The 18,280-nt window shown below is 39.0% G+C and overlaps 1 protein-coding gene across 1 annotated transcript in view; it reads right to left on the reverse strand.

Moving 5' to 3' along the window:
- Window positions 1-14,145, reverse strand: part of DENND6A (DENN/MADD domain containing 6A) — a 44,192-nt gene extending 30,047 nt beyond the window's left edge. The window contains exons 1-3 of the mRNA XM_006754702.2: window positions 14,110-14,145; window positions 7,954-7,992; window positions 7,809-7,851 (exon numbers count right to left, since the gene is read on the reverse strand). Coding sequence (XP_006754765.1) covers window positions 7,809-7,851; window positions 7,954-7,992; window positions 14,110-14,145 — 118 coding nt within the window. The remainder of the gene's footprint in view (window positions 1-7,808; window positions 7,852-7,953; window positions 7,993-14,109) is intronic.
- Window positions 14,146-18,280: the final 4,135 nt, after the last annotated feature.

Genomic DNA, 18,280 nt, shown 5'->3' on the forward strand with positions numbered 1-18,280 from the left:
CTGTGAGGAATCAACCAATTGATGTGTCTCTTTCACACTGATGTTTCTCTTTCTCTCTCTTCATCTCTTTCCTCCTCCCTTCCACTCTCTCTAAAACAATGGAAAAATATCAAGTGGGGATTAACTAACTAACTAAATAAATAAATATCAACCCCTGCCAGTGTGGTTCAGTGGTTGAGCGCCAACCCATGAACCAAGAGGTAACTGGTTGATTCCAGCTGCAGGCTTGATCCCCAGTAGGGGCATGCAGGAAGCAGCTGATTTGTGATGTATTTCTTTCATTGATGTTTCTATCTCTCTATCCCTCTTCCTTCCTTCCTCTCTAAAAATCAATAAAAACATATTTTAAAAAAAGAAGAAATATCAACTCCTTGTCTGGTTTTATTGAGAACCTTTGTTCTCCATCCTGACCTACCATTATCATAGGAAAAGGGCATTACAGATTGGCAACCAGGATTTTTCACTTTTGCATTGCAAAAAATGAGACCTTAGAAAGGGTAGAGCAATTCTGATACCCTACAACCTCACCAAAAATAAATTTATGGCCCTAGCCAGTTTGGCTCAATGGATAGAGCATTAGAGTGAAGATTGAAGGGACCCAAGTTCGATTCCAGTCAAGGGTACATGCCTGGGTTGCAGGCTCCATCCCCAGTAGAGGGTATGCAGGAGGCAGCCGGTCAATGATTCTCTCTCATCACTGATGTTTCTCTCTCTCCCTCTCCGTCTCTCTCTGAAGTAAAAAATGTATGTATATTTTTTTAATTAAAAAAAATTTATCCCTGGCCAGCGTGGGTCAGTGTTGAGCATCAGCCTGTGAACTAGGTCACAGTTTGATTCCCTGATGGGGCATGTGCCCAGGTTGTGGGCTCGACCCCCAGTGGGAAACATGCGGGAGGCGGCTGATTGAGGATTCTCTCTCATCATTGACGTTTCTCTCTCTCTCTCTCTCCCTCCATCTTACTCTCTAAAATCAATAAAAATTAAAACAAGAATCTATTTTGTCAGTATGACCTGTTTAGTTTGTCTATATAACAAGAGACTGTAGTTCTACATAAGCAACCTAATGATTACATGTAAAAGATAATTAATGAGTGTGATCATGAGGAAAAAGTTACAATCCGAGGAAAAAGAAGTCACAATCAATGAAATCTAGTCACAGGTCTGTCAATAATTAGCCTTCTAGAAGTCACGTAACTTAAGGTTCTCAATTTCCTTAACAAAATAAGAAGTATCAGAAGATAATCACTTAAAGTCACTTTCAGCAGTTATATTCAATGATTTAAAATAAAAGTTGCCCTGGACGGTTTGGCTCAGTGGATTGAGCATCAGCCTGCGGAATGAGGGTCTCGGGTTCAACTCCAGTCAAGGGCACATGCTGGGGTTGCATACTTGATCCCCAGGGCATGTACCTCAGTTGCAGGCTTGATCCCCAGCCCCAGTGGTTATGCATATGGGAGGCAACCAGTTGATGTGTCTCTCTCACATCTATGTTTCTTTTTCTCTGTCTCTCCCCGTCCCTTCCTCTCTCTCTAAAAATCAATGGAAAAAATATCCTCTGGTGAGGATTAACAACAGTAAAAAAGAGCTAGCCCTATCCTTGGCATTCAGTTCTTTATAGCCACTCTTCCTGTGATTTAAGTGGTTAAGTTGGAATTGCTGAGAAGTGAAACTTTGGACCAGGGCTTCTCAAAGTGTAGTCCATAGACTGATGCCAGTATACAAATCTTGCTACTGATCCATGATGAAATGAATACCCAAACTGAGAATAAGTATTTAGGAACTCTTACAGAAATTTGATATTGTCATGACAAATCTGGACTTCATTTTTCTAAAAATTTCTTTAAACTGTATTTTATAAAAACATTGGTCCACTAGATTGGAAATTTTTAAAAAACCCAACTGGCTGCCCTAGCTGGTTTGGCTCAGTGGACAGAGTGTCAGGCCATGAACTGAAGGGTCACGGGAGGCAACCAATCCAAGATTCTCTTTCACACCGATGTTTCTCTCTCTGTGTCTCTACCCTTCCCTTTCACTCTCTCTCTAAAAAAGACACACTAAAAAACACCCTGAGACAGAACCAAGATGGCGGTATAGGTAAACACCAATATTCACTGCCTCTAACAACAACATCAAAATTACAACTAAGATACAGAACAACCTATCATTCAGAACCTCCTGAAATCTGGCTGAATGGAAGTCCTAAAACTACATAAGTAAAGAAGAAAGCACACTGCGACGGCAGGAGGGGCAGAGGTGCAGAACAGGCTGGTTCGGCACCCACGTGTCATTTTTTTAATTGGGAGGTATATCGTGGCTGTGGGGGCCTCCCGTGAGAAGAGATCCCAGCCCTATATCAGACCCACAGCCCCGGGTTCCAGAGCTGGGGAGAGAAGTCCCCGTACCTTCCAGCTGTAAAAACCAGCGGGGATTGCGGCTGAGTAACACAGAGGCTGCTGGAAACCCAGGCAGTTCCTCTTAAAATGCTGGCACACAAACTTACACAGACTCACTTCCTCTGAGGTCCAGTGCTGGGGCAGCAGTTTGGGGGGATACAGGGATATATGGGAGGACTGGATTGTCTGGCATCAGAGCAAGAACTTGGGGGTGGCTTTCTCCCAGACAGAGGTACTCACAGAGGTCATTGCTCATATGCTGAGACCTTCCTTGTGGCAGACTTGACTGGCAGCCATATCTGAGTTTCCATCAAGCTGGTTCAAATTGTTCATTTCTCCCTGGTGATTCCCTGAGACCTCCACCCCATCCAATCTGCACCCCACCCAAGTTTTGCAGCTATTATTCCATATGTATGGTCTATCCTGGCTCAGGCTTCAAACTTTCCTAAAATATCTCAAACAAGCAGCAGCAGAAGTCAGGGTGCCCCATACCTCTCAAAAAAAGACCCAAGATAAGGCAATAGCGCCAGCCTGCCTTGCTTCACTCTCCTGGGCACTTCCAAGGCCATACAAGTAGCAGCAATCTGTAGATAGCTCTGTAGCTCCTGCTGGATGACCCCAGGCAGTGGCTGACTTTGTACCTCCGAGGAGGCCCCAAGCCACTGCACCCGGTGGACAGCTTCCGACCATGCCAGATTACAATTCTACACATCCATAAGCAACACACTCAAGGAGCAGACTCAGTGAGCACCAAAGCCCCATTGAAGCAAGTCCTGCTCCATAGGGTGTCTCCTGCACAGCAGCTCTTCCATTGTAGTCAAAGCTGGTCCTCAGAGCCAATTGGCCTGGGGGTCAAGTCCTCCCAGTGATACCAACAGCAATCAAGGTTCAACTACAACAAGACTGTGCAGACAGATGACACAGGGGTGCACCTAGAATGCCCAGCTCAGGCAACTGGGAAGGCTGAGTCACTGGGCCCCACAGGACACCTACTACACAAAGCACTCTACTCATTCCAGGAAATGTAACAGCTCTACCTAATGCATAGAAACAAATACAGGGAAGCAGCCAAAATGCAGAGACAAAGAAACATGTCACAAATGAAAGAACAGAAGAAATCTCCAGAAAAAGAACTAAATGAGTGGAAACAAGCAGATACTAAATACATAGTTCAAAACAATGGTTATAAGGTTTCTCAATGATCTTAATGAGAGCTTCAAGGGACTTAGTAAGAATTTTAAGGATCTTAGTGAGAACATCAAAGATGTGAAAAAGGACTAGTCAGAAATTAAGCATATACTAACTGAAATAAAGAATAATTTACAGGAATTCAACAGTAGAGAATCAAATCAACGATTTGGAATATGAGAAAGCAAAAAACACCCAATTAGAAGAGTAAAAAGAAAAAAGTATCCAAAAATATGAAGACAGTGTAAGGAGCCTCTGGGACAACTTCAAGTGTACCAAGATCCCTATTATAAGGGTGCCAGAGGAGAAGAGCGACAGCAAGAATTGAAAACCTATTTGAAGAAATAATGACAAAAAACGTCCTACCTAGTGAAAGAAATAGACTTAGAAGTTCAGGAAGCACAGAGAGTCCCAAACAAGAGGAACCCAAAGGGGCCCACACAAAAACACATCATAATTAAAGTGCCAAGGGTTAAAAACAAAGAAAGAATCTTAAAAGCAGCAAGAGAAAAGCTGTTAGTTACCTCCAAGGGAGCACCCATATCACTGTCAGTTGATTTCTCAACAGAAACTTTGCAGGCCAGAAGAGAATGGCAAGAAATATTCAAAGTGATGAGTAGCAAGGACCTACAACCAAGATTACATTACCCATCAAAGTTCTCATTTTAGAATTAAGGGTCAGATAAAGAGGTTCACAGACAAGAAAATGCTGAAGGAGTTCACCAACCAGTATTACCTGAAATGTTGAAGGGTATTCTTTAGGAAAAGGATGATGATAAAGAAGAAGAGGGGGAGGAGGAGGTGAAGAAGAAGAGGAGGAGGAGGAGGTGAAGGAGAAGAAGATAAAAAATATGAACAATAAAATGGCAATGAATACATATCTATCAACAATTGAATCTAAAAATCGAAATAAACAAAAAAGGAATCTAATAAACAAAGTAAACTGATGAATAAAATAGAAGCAGAGACATGGAAACATGAAACAGACCAACGAATCTCAGAAGAAAAAGGGGAGGGTACAGGAAGAGATTAACCAAAGGTGTTATATGCACACTAGAGGTCCAGTGCATGGCATTCATGCACTGAGGGGGTGGGGGCTCCCTCAGTCTGGCCTGCACCCTCTTGCAGTCTGGGACCCCTCACTGGACATCCCCTGAGGGGTTCTTAGCGCTGCTGTGGAGACGGGAGAGGCTCCCGCCACCACCATTGCGCTTGTCAGTGTGAGCCCCACTTCTGGCTGAGCAGTGCTCGCCCTGTGGGAGTGCACTGACCATCAGGGGGCAGCTCCTGCATTGAGCTCCTGCACCCTGGTGGTTAGTGCGCATCATAGCAACCGGTTGTTCCGCTGGTTGGTCGATCTGCATATTGGGGTTTTATTATATAGGATATGCATTACCTATAGACATAGACATAGACAATAAAGGTGGTAAAGGCCTGAGGCTGGGCAGGAACAGGGTGGAGGGGGGCAATCAGAGAAAAAAAGGGGGACATCTGTAATTCTCTCAACAATAAATATTTTTTTTTAAAAAGAAAACCCAACTGGTCTTTTAACACAGATAGTGTGAGAAGCATTGCTTTCAGCACTAGGAACTGTAAATCACATGACAATGTCCCTGCTATTTATAGAGAAAAAATCTGCTGAGACAACAAATATTGTCTGCACATTTAATCCATCCAGAGCAAGGATTAATCCTTCCCTTGAATTCATAATTATTTGAAACTTTCTCTACTAATGCTTACTTTTCTCTCTGGACATGTTTAAAATATAGTGGAATAGTCCTTGGCTACCCATTACAGCTTAAGCCTTAGGAACACTTGCATTCTAGACAATGTTAATGATAAACAATAAGGAGGAAAAATAAAATCTGACAAATATTTATCAAAGAGTAGGCATACTTCAAATGTAGGCTCCTAAAGGTAAAAACCATTCAAATGGAACAAGAAATCAAAACCTAAAAACAAACCAATTTAAAGACACGAAATCTAGGGTGTGTGTGTTTGGGTACGGGGTGGAGGAAGTGGAGAATTGGTAAATCATTCTATTGGGAATTCCCAAAGCATTCTTTTTTACCTATTCAGCATACCAAAGTCTAAATGTTTTACTTTTTAAAGTGTGTACCCTGGAGCCCTGACCAGGTGGCTCAGTTGGTTGGAGTGTATTCCCATACACCAAAAAGTTGAGGCTTTGATTTCCAATCAGGGCACATAACCTTGATTGCGGGTTCTATCCCCGGTCGGGGTGCATTCGGGAGACAACCAATCAGTATTTCTTTCTCTCTCTCCCTCTCCCGTCTCTAAAATCTATAAAAACAAAAGTGTGCATCATAGAAACGAACCCCAGATTTTCCGAAAGACTGCTCTACTGTGCCTAGATTTCCTTTCATAACAATAAAAGCTATTTTGGGAAAAATTAAATCCATTTCAAAGTTGGCACAGTAATCCCAACTTCCATTTAATAAAACACTTAAGTGAAATAAACTTTTTGGATAATCACAACTGTGAACAGTGATCTTAAATACACACAAAACTCACAATCTTTTGGTGTCTAGAATAATATTCATCTGGTAAGAGGGCAAGGTGTCTGTTTTTAAGATCTTTTGTCAATTTTACTTCTAAGTGCCAATCATACTTTGAATAAAATAAACCACACTTCATTTGATGTAGATTTTATTAAAAAGGCATTACAAAACATTGGTAGATCACTCAAATGCCTGAAATACTGATCAAATTCTGATTTACACTCAGTTTAATTTCCAGTAAAAAAATGATGTATGGAAAGACTAATTACAAAATTAGAAATGAAAAGGCTATCTGAACACCATATAATAACTTGATGCTCATGTGGAGATATGAAAAAGAAAGAAAGCCATGAAAACCAACTATTAACTGAAAGAGAAGAATGTGGAGTAGAATCTGCTGGAACTCCAAACACATAACCACCTCATCCTGCAATCCATACATCTCAGCTTACCCTGAGTCCAGGAAGTCCAATCCAACATTTACTACATTCAGAACTGCATGTGTGGACTTTGTCGGCAAAACTTAATAAAATATTCCAATAACTCCAAGTCAGAACAAATGCCCTACAGGGATCTCTCACAGGCATCTTTTAATTTTATTTTTTACAAAATAGCACTTCTCTTTTACCTGTGTCATGAAAGCTCAGTTCCAAGCCCTCACTGGTTTGGCTCAGTGGATAGAGCGTCGGCCTGCGGACTGAAGGACCCTGGGTTTGATTCCAGTCAAGGGCACGTACATTGCTTGCGGGCACATCCCCAGTAGGGGGTGTGCAGGAGGCAGCTGATGGATGTTTCTCTCTCACCGATGTTTCTAGTTCTCTATCCCTCTCCCTTCCTCTCTGTAAGACATCAATAAAATATATTAAAAAAAAAAAAGCTCAGTTCCAAATATATAGAAAAAACTCTGGAAGCATTTATAAGGAAAAAAATTTAAATGTCAAATCTCCCAAATCAGATTAATTAAACTAAATTAGTAGATTAGAAATAACCTCAAAAGGAAAGGGAACTGGAGTGTCTTTGCTTCAAAAGGTTCTAACTGTGTGTGGTCTAAGAAGTTGAAAGCTCTGGTCATTATACCACGCCTGAAAAGCTGTTTTAAAAGTGAAACACGAGAGGTAACCTGAAAGATTTCAACAATTAGGGAGTTTGAGAGACCAGCAAAATCAATAGCAAACACTTATATGGTGTTTTCTACACACCAGACACTATTCCAAGTACTTTCCATATATTAACTCACATAAATTATTGGGTGAAAATAATTGATGGTCATGCTTTATAACCAGATTCACCTGTTGTGTTTTTGTGTGTGTGTTTTTTAACTTAGTGCTTTTACAGAGTTCTTGGCAAGCTCTCAAACCCTAAACTAAAAGTAAACTACTTATTATAAATCCCCAAACAAAACAAACAAACAAACAAACAAACAAAAAATCCCCAAACATACCAATGTTGCTGATTTTCAATCTCTTCACTATTTCAACAGTTTATTTTTCCTGGATGTTTTACCTCATTATAGTTATTTTAAACGTTGAACCAACTATAATCAATAAGACATGACTAAACATCATAAATCTAGGAATCTAAATCACTGACCTGTTAGGCTGAAACAGTTGGCGTTCTAATATGCGGTTTCAATCAATTTTCACATATTAAAGTAAAATCAGTATTCTTAGTAAAAATTCAACAGAAACACCACATGAAAAATAGTTACCTGAATTTGAATCTGGAAAAGACAAATAGCAAATATTGGTTTTCTGAAAAAGAAAACAAAAGCTATATATGTTGACATACACACACACACCAATAAAAATAAACAAATACAACAGAAAACTATACAGAGCAATATTTTTACTTACTTCTTTATCAGTAAGTTTGGAATGTTGAGGATAAATTACCTAGGAGAAGAAGAGTTAAATTTTATACATAAATATATTGAGTGTATATTATAAACATTAGTAGGTACTTTTAAAATACTATATGTCTATCGTCAAATAGTTTCAAGAAATAGTTCACAAACTTTAACAATGAAATATGTGAGAAGTTGGGAGAATTGAGAATTTATATTAGACCAAAAAAAAAATCTTTTTGACTCAAAGTTATCTCTAAAAGATTGGTGAAATATTGAGTTATCAAGAATAATTTACTAATTGAATTACCAATAACTCAAAGCTTAATGAGTCTTTTCTTTGGAAGCCTAAAATCTAAAGAGAAATTGATCTATTAGCTGGTATATACTTCAAGCAAGAATAATTTTCAATTGATTCCAAGAAGTAGCATAAATTACTAACTTATTAAAAGAAAAATGAAAAAATAATTATCTGCAGTTTAAGAAATTTCAAAGGCCATCTCCCACCATAAAATCTATCCCACTTCTAATTTCTTTAAATAATTATTGCATTTTTCTAGATAGGTCGGTTTAGTGTCTGCAGTAATCAAAGCCACCTTCTGAGGGAAAATCCTGCGCCATAGCCCCAGCAAAGGAAGGAAGACTAGGCCAAAATAGCTACTGTGAAATAAACACTAGTAAACACCAGATCCAAGGGCACCCATTCTACAAGCCAATCATCTGCCTGTATCTGGCTGAGTGTGAAACTTCTGCCCACAAGACTATCAGTGCTCCAGTGGACCAATCCAGATTTTCTTGGGAATATGAAGAAGAGATGAGCAGGTTAGCTAGAGGCTGACAACAAAAAAGAGAAAAAAACAATACAAAGAGTAGCTAAATTATGTTAATGTTGGGTTGCTAATGTGGGGATCCATGACTTCCACTTCTGGAAAATCCATGAGTTCTTCCAGTCCCTAAGCTGCTGAGAGCCTGAAAATCTTCCCTTTCTAGAAATAAGATATAGTAATATATTATAAACCATATTAAAGTAGATTCACATATTTATTTCATTTATTTAGTTCTTACTATCATAGACAAGGCCAGTAGTAGTATCCCCATTTTACATATAAGAAAACTAAGGTTAAAAAAAAGATGGGGAGAATTAATACTTAATGAGCATCTTCTGGAGTTTTTCATTTTCACAACCCTGTCAATTCTCCCCATCTTTACCAAAGAGGGAACAAGTCCACAGTAGCTAACTAACTCTCCCAAAACTTATTTATGTAGTAAGTGCCAGAGCCAGGACTTGAATTTAAGTTTGATTCCAAAGTATACCAGCCACCATTCCTCATTTCACTTACAGTAGTGATCATTAACATGCAATCACAGCCCTCAATCCAGGTCTATGGGGAGGGTCTACAGAGCTAGTAGGTTACATGAAAACCATCCACCATTCCTGAAACACAGAACGACACCAAAGCATATTCTCTCTACTTACCCTGATTTGTATCCCATGTACTGACCAACTTCACTTAATCTCTATCTCCACAATTCATGAAGGCAAGAACTGGTCTTTTTTGTTCACCACTCTATCTTGACGCCCACAACAATCTCTGCTACACAGTAGACACTAAAATATACTGTATGTCTTCAATCAGTGGATATACCTTCAAATTAAGTCCATTCAACAACTAAGTATTTTATATGTAATTCGTTATGTGTAGATACATTTCCCTTGAGATTATTTTACTTTGTTCCCTTTAAAGCAGAAATGGGATGCTTAAAACCTATTTAGCCATATTTTATGAAAATCTCATTGCATTTAAGTTACCCTGGAGTTTGCTGATCTAAAACATATTGATAAGCTTAGTGATCTGCAATAGCTTAATCTTAGCCTCTAAAATAAGTTTTATGTAAGTGCCCTTCAGATTTTTATTTCCTGCGATTAAAATATCCACTCAAAAGTAAATAGAGTTTCTTTTTAAGTTTCTTTTTCCTTTCTTTTACATAATCACAGTGATTCTTTTGGACTTTGGTTACCTATGGTTTAAATATCAGCATGACAATATAGAAAAAGATGTCGGTGTGTTTTACCTATATAAGAATACCTTAAATATATACATGTGTATACAGTGGGGCCTTGACTTACGAGTGTCCCGACTAAGAAGTTTTTCAAGATACGAGCCATCTCTCGGCCGATTTTTTGCTTTGAGTTCCGAGCTAAAATTCGGGTTACCAGCCAGCTTCAGATACCCCACCGCTAGTTGGCACAGCGAACGTCACAGTGAACGCCACAACATCAGCCCTGCATCACGTGTCTCAGTCATTCACTTTATGATTTGACATACGAGTAATTTGAGTTACGAGTTCCGTCATGGAACGAATTAAACTCGTAAGTCAAGGCCCCACTGTATATGTCTGTGTATGTGTATATTATAAGAAGTTTATATAGCTATATATATTTAAGTAAGCTAGAAGGATATAAAAACTACATAACCTATCAAAAACTGGTTGTACCTTTTAAAAACTGGTTGTACTAGACTGTCAAACAGAATTCCAGAAATTCATTTCAATGTACTCTTTTAGGGCTATCCAGTATTTTATTTTGGAACAGATATAATATTCAGAAAGTAACAGTGTATTATTATATGTTATAGAATTCTAAATGTCCACTCTGTGCTTAATAGAAAAGTTCATACTTGATTTTAAAAACCTCAATTAAACTCCCTATCTAAAAAAAAAGTAACCACTGTCAAGTAGCTTGAACTGCACAAATGTCAGTTACTAGAATTATTTTCTATGTATATACTTTATTTCATGGGGGGGGGGAGTTTAAATATAAGTTTGGGCAATTACTGTTAGTTTAGACAGTTAGCTTCTGACACCTATAAGGAAATTAATTGATTATCGTTTGGCCCCAGTATCTGGAGTTTTCTTTCTCGCTTGAAGTTTACTTTCTCCACAGCTCAAGCCCAAGCCACTTGCATTCCTGGGAGGCATCAAAGGGGGACACAGAGCGTCAGCTAATGTCATCCTTGTTTTGTTACCTATGATACGACATCCCATGTTATAACAAATAAGAGAGAAGTGGCCAGGTAAAAAGAAAAAAGTTTTATTTCATAGAATTATTAAGGCCTAAAAATGATGACATAGTATATATATATTTTACATTATGATAAAATAGGAAAACATATGCCCCAGAAAAATATGTATATGTACTGCAAAACAGTATTAAAAAATGTTTTAAATGGGGCTATTCTCTTTAAAGATATGTCTATTTGCCACTTGCCCTGGATACCCTAACATTTCCACCTCAGTAGGGGAGTAATCATGGTCACAGGAAAAGGAAAATTAGGAAGACGAGTTAATTTACTGCTAGTATTACTTGAACATGGGAAAAATTCATGCCTGCATGCACCCTAGCTGTTTGTGAATGGGTATCTATTACCATGTGGCTGAGTATCTGTCTCCATTGCACAACCCCACCAAGCATCCCAAGCTTGGAAGAGACTACATTTCCCTAGAAACACCTGCCTTGATCTCTAACATTAACTCCTGCCCTAGCTGATGTGGCTCAGTTGGTTGGAGTGTTGTCCTGTACTGAAATCTTGTGGGTTCGATTCCCATTCAGGACACATCCCTAGGTTGTGGGTTCAATTCCCAGTAGGAGTATGTTTTTTTGGGGGGGGTGGGAGGGCGAGAAAGAGAGAAAGAAACATGGATGTGAGAGACATATCTATTGGTTGCCTGCTGCACATGCTCCAACCAGGGCCAGGGGTCGAACTTACAACCCAGGTACATGCCCTTGACTGGGAATTGAACCCAAGACCCTTTGGTGCACAGGTCGATACTCTAACCACTTAGAAACACTGGTCAAGACAGGAATAAATCTTCATGACCATGCATTAGGCAATTGTTTCTTAGATATAATATAAAAATCACAAGCAAAGAAAACATAAATATACTAGACTTCATCAAAATGTAATACTTTTGTACTTAAAAATACATTACCTAGAAAGTGAAGACATCTCACAAAATGAGAGAAAATATCTGCACATCATATATCTGATAAGGATCTAATATATAGAATATATAAAGAATACATTTTGCCAAACCGGTTTGGCTCAGTGGCTAGAGCGTCGGCCTGCGGACTGAAGGGTCCCAGGTTCGATTCCGGTCAAGGACATGTACCTTGGTTGCGGGCACATCCCCAGTGGGGGGCGTGCAGGAGGCAGCTGATTGATCTCTCTCATTGATGTTTCTAACTCTCTATCCCTCTCCCTTCCTCTCTGTAAAAAATCAATACAGTGTCACCCCCTTATCGGCGCCTCAGAATCCCAGCTGCTTCTCCCCCACTGTCATCAGCCAAACCTCCTCTCCGTGGGCTGTGCCTACGACAGCCTGGCACAGCATGAAGTGATACCAACATAAGTTTTAATAAAAAATGCATTTTGCCTGGCCAGCATGACTCAGTGATTGAGCATCAACCTATGAACCAGGAGGTCATGGTTCGATTCCTGATCAGGGTACATGCCTGGATTTACAGGCTCCATCCCCAGTAGGGGGCGTGCAGGAAGCAGCCGATCAATGATTCCCTCTCATCATTGATGTTTCTATCTCTCTCCCTCTCCCTTCCTCTCTGAAATCAATAAAAATATATTTTTTAAAAAGATATACAAATGGCCAATAAACACAAGAAGAGACAGTCAGCACCATTAGTCATTAGGGAAATGCAAATAAACATAAGATATCACCTAATACTCACTAGAATGGCTGTAATGGAAAGGACAGACAATAACAAGTGCTGACAGAATATGGACAAATTAGAACCTTCATATATTGTTGATGGAAATGTGAAAACGCAGCCATAGTGGATAACAATTTAGTAAACATAGTTACCATATGACCCAGCAATTTCACTCTTAGGTATATATCCAAGAGAAGTGAAAACATGTTCATACAAAAACTTGTGAATGAATGTTCAAAACAGCATTATTCATAATAGCCAAAAAAGTAGAAATAATCCTTATTTCCACTGAATGATAAACAAAATGTGATATAGTACACCCATACTCACTATTAAATGGTCTACCCTCCCTGCTAGATTGATATAAAATTCAACCATAGAAAGGAATGAAGTACTAAATACATACAATATGAACCCTGAAAACCTTATACTAAGTGAAAGAAGCCAGACACAAAACGCACAATAACCATTCTTATGAAATGTACAGAATAACAGAATCTGAAACAGAAAGTCAATTAGTGGTTGCCAGGAGCTGAAGGGGAAAAGGGAATGAGTCATAACTGAAAGAAGGGAAATTTCTGGGGCAGCGATAACATCCAGGGTATTTTCAATCCCATGGTAGTGTCATGGTATGTTCACTTCATAAAAATTCATTAAACTACAGACATAGGATTTGTGTACTTTTTTCTATGTATGTTATACCTAAATGAAAATATTTATTTACTTATTTTTAAAGTAGAAAAAATGACTTGACGTCACCGTATTAGGACAGGCTGGGCCTCAATCTAAGATTCCAGCTCTCTCAAGATCAAAGATAAATTATGCCACAGGAAAAGCTGGATCAATTTGAATATGAAATGGACAGTGAAGCATTTCTCTCCAAAAAGAATAGCTCTAACCGGTTTCGCTCAGTGGAGAGAGCGTCAGCCTGCGGACTGAAAGGTCCCAGGTTCGATTCCGGTCAAGGGCATGTACCTTGGTTGCGGGCACATCGCCAGTAGGAGGTGTGCAGGAGGCAGCTGATCGATGTTTCTCTCTCATCGATGTTTCTAACTCTCTATTCTCCCTTCCTCTATGTAAAAAATCAATAAAATATATTTTTAAAAAAGAATAAAGTTTATATATAATTGTCCATGTTTTACATCAGGCATCTTAGTAAATACAAACATATAAAGTACTTGTGACAGGACTAACTGGACAAGAGAATGCCCCAGATTATCTCCAGATTGGGATTATACAATTTCATAAGAAAATTAGAGATTAGTAACACCAAAGAAGCCTTTGTAAAATCTGGGAGCCTAAGAAGCTCAAGAGGACACTAAAGCTTTAATTCTCAAATCACAGAACTATGAAGTGCTACTAGTTCACAAGGGAATTTAAAGGCTATTATGAGTACCTTGAATATCCTCCTACCAAAGCACTCACTGTTAAATAGCCTACCTTCCCTGCTAAATTGCCACCTGATGATGAGGGCATGATCAAGGCTTTATCTCTAGGACATACCAGTGCCCCCAATAAATGCCTGCCGAACAGATGATTCAACAAGACAGTACAGCAACATACAATTACACGTAACATCCATTTCAATTAAAAGAGTAAACTTGCTGATGATCAAATACTGGGGCTACAGATCACTCAGTTAAAGAGTGAAAGAAACAACCCTTCACATAATTGTCTTTATCCTTCTCAGAAAAATAAACAGAAACTGCTAAGATAAAGAAAATTGGTGACTACTCCAGGCTCCACCCTGCTTAGAGGATAAGGGGGAACAGGCAATGACTCAAAAAAGCAGAAGTTGCCCCACTGGCGTGACTCAGTGGTTGAGCGGCAACCTATGAACCAAGAAGTCACCAATTCTTACCAGGGCACATGCCTGGATTGTGGGCTTGATCCCCAGTGTGGGGCGTGCAGGAGGCAGCCAATCAATGATTCTCTCTCATCACTGATGTTTCTATCTCTCTCCCTCTCCCTTCCTTTCTGAAATCAACACAAAAATATTTTTTTTAAAAAGGAAACTACTAAATATCCAAATTAAGGAAAATGGTTTAATAAATTATGGTCCATAAAATTATATTTATGAAGACTCTTCAATGATCTGGCAAATTGTTTATGAGAACGTTTATCAATAAAAGCTGACTTTTACAGCCCATGCTTTGAAAGTGTCTCCTTCCTGCCTTCTGCAGCAGTGAGCTTAAGTAGCCACTACTGTTACTGAGACCCTGTCTCCTGATTACAGCTCACTGAACAAAACAGAGAACTTAACCCATTCTGAGCCAATCGGATATTCCACTACTTGAGTTACACTTCAGTCTGATTCCAGAATAAGAGTAGAGTGGCTAAAATCAGTACCAGGGTAACCCAAAGTCAAGTAGAACCTGGGAGCTGAAACTGAGACACTTGCAGAGGAAACCACCCTCAGCATGGAGAATGGAACAAGACATGCAAAGAAAAGCAGAGACAAAAGACCACACAACTCCAGAAACAAAGGCAAAAAAGCCTGGGGCTTTCCAAATTCCATAAGGTTCATTCCTGTTTCCTGTAACTGTGTCCCAAGAGACTCCTCACAATCAATCTTTTTGCTTAAATTTATTCCGCAGGGTTTCTGTTACTAACAAATTAATCCTTGACAGATACAAAGTTATGTAAAGGGAAAAAAAAAGGATTAACAAAAATGCCAAATACTGATAGCAGTTGTTTCTTAATATGAGTGATGTTTTCTAGTGTTTATAATTTTCTTTCTTGCCAAGTTTTCAACAATGAGCATATTATTACTCAATGGGGGGGAGGGGAACTTGAGAAAATAAGACAATTCTGTAGTATTGAGATAATTAAGGCTTTCCTAGATAATCAGGTAATTTCAGATCTAGAAGTAACAGAGATTTTAAATCCAGAGACTTTCAAACCTATTCCATAGGATACTTGGATTCTCTGATGATGTTTCAGGGCCACTCCATAGGGGAAAAAAGAAGCTAAGTACACCTCCTGCAGTCTGTACCTTTTGCCGGCTCTTCTAGCTCCAAAGACACCCTGCCCCCAACTGTCTCCTTCACTCAGACAGGATCCCCCCACCCTGACATTTTGTGCAACAAGGTCTTCAGCTGATTCTATCAGAGTGACAATCTGCCCCCAACCACCCAGGTATTCAGTTGACTGTATCAGAGTGATAATCTGCCCCAAACAGGGCCTGAGTACCTTCCTCTAGTGTTTGGAAGGAGAGTGAAATCCACTCTCCATTGAAGTGGCTGAAAGGGGCAACTTCACTACCATAAATATCACAGAAGTAGAGGAAGTCAGGTTGCAGGGAGCATAAAGCATAAACAAAATCCATAAAACAAGAGCATAAATAAGATGTGTGCTTGGTTCTGGGCTCTAGCCATTTTCTGAAGCCCCACTAGGTTTGTGCGTTGGATATCTTAAAACACCTTTGTAGCCTTACAGCAAGTTCCCCTTTTCTGCTTGAGCTGTAGCTTAGTTTCTGCTGCTTATAACCAAATATACACACACAGGCAACATTTCAACCAGATTAGCCAGGTGTTTATTTACACAGGGGAAAATATTCCCCTACTTAAAAAAAAAAAAGAAGGAAAAAAGTACTGATTCTAGTAACTCAACTTCATCTTACAAGTAAGAAAAATGAAGTTCAAAGGCTTCATTTTCACAAAGCAAAACGTGAGGGGTTCTCCCCATCAAAAATGAAAAGGGGACTCTCGCCCAGCCAGTGGGGCTCAGTGGTTGAGCAAAGACTTATGAACCAGGAGGTCACGGTTCCATTACCAGTGGAGAGTCGTGCAAGAGGCAGCTGATCAATGATTTTCTCATTGACGTTTCTCTCTCTCTCTCTCCCTCCCTCTTACTTCCTCTCCAAAATCAATAAAAACATAGTTTAAAAGAAAAAGGGACTCTAAATGCTTACATAAGCCTTACTGGGTCCCAAATGCTATTTCAAATGCTTTGCAAACATTAACTTACCTAACTCTCACAATGCCACGACAAATGGACTGTTACCCTGTTACAGAGGAGCAGCACCAGGCTCAGACAAGCAAAGTAGTGTACCCAAAGTCACACAGATTAAAACCAGCTCTAGAATCTAGAGTTCCTGATCAATATTCTACAGTCACTTTAGTAGGGATTTAAACTTAAATAAGTGGCACTGTTCATGCATCTGTTTAAAATCTGCAAATGGTATTTTCTGTCTTGGCAGAACAGATTCTTAAGTCTCTCAGGCCTAAGATTCAATAACCGTGTTTTTTTATAGCGCAGGTAGGTAATCTAGGATATTTACTGTCCAAGCTTAGTTTTTACCTATTCAACTAATTTTCCTTTTGAGTCCCCATGGCTGTGCTTTATAGGAAGTAGAGATGGGCTACTATATGTCACTTCTCCAACACAATTCTACACTCACCTTTTAAAAAAATACGTATTTTTATTTGTTTCAGAGAGGAAGTAAGAAGGAGAGATGTAGAAACATCATTAATGACAGAAAATCATTAACTGCCTGCCTCCTGAACACCCCTACTGGGGATTGGGCCTACAACCTGGGCATGTGCCTGACCTGGAATTGAACCATGACCTCCTGGTTCATAGATCTGAGCCACACCAGCCAGGTTACACACACCTTGTCATCCCATTATAGCCACTCCTCCTGCCCATTTTTGACCTGGGTAGGGCCATAATACAAAGGTAAAATACTGTGTGTTTTTCAACTACTTTGTTATATTAGTTTCTAATCAGTGTTCCTTTTTCTTTAAAAGTGGCAAAATGCAATGTTCTATGTTTCTTAGGAAAACAAAACAAAATTGTTCTGTTGCATCTCACTTAATGTGTTTATCTGTCTTTGGATCCTTCATTAGGGAATCTTCCCCACTCTCATCCTACACTTTCTAAAATCAATGGTTTTTAATCTAGAGACAATGGACTATAAGGCCCATTGATAACCCCCAGAAAGTACATAGAAACAAATACATAATTTTGCATTAGTAAGCATTTTCCTAATGGAGAGAGTTCATGAAGTTCATCATATATTTTTTTAAAGTTTCAGAATGCAAAAAACATTATGAATAACTGACTTAAAGAAAACTCTGCAATAGCACATACTATGGAAAATGAAATTCAAAATAAGACCTTTAATGATCCACATTTTTGTAGCACCTCAATTATGCTAAGTATTCTTTATTTGGTCAGAAAAACATACTCATGTTAAAAGGAATGTCCCAAATGATGAAAGTCCCAAAAGATCTCCTATAGCTATATAAGAATGCAATAAACTGCGACAACCCAAACCATTGTTTTCTGGTAAAATTGTAGTTTGCTATACATATAATTTCAAATTAATGTGTCAATATAGTCAATAGATGGTTTATAAATCTCTTCTTCAAATTCTTTGGGAACCAGTTGTTTCTACCTCAATAAGATAAAGAATTGTTCCTGTACTCGCTCGTTCTATCAGCAAGTATTTATTGAACACCGTATGTGCCAGGCACCACATTTGGCCCTATCTGCTACTGTGATTAATTCCTGGTTCTTCCCAAATCGTAGTCTCAATCCACAAACGTAGTTTAGAGCATATAGTTCATATTTGTATGCCCAGCAACCAGCATAATGCCTAGATCTT

The sequence above is a fragment of the Myotis davidii genome, unplaced genomic scaffold (genome assembly GCF_000327345.1).
Source record: "Myotis davidii unplaced genomic scaffold, ASM32734v1 scaffold111, whole genome shotgun sequence".
NCBI lineage: Eukaryota > Metazoa > Chordata > Mammalia > Chiroptera > Vespertilionidae > Myotis > Myotis davidii.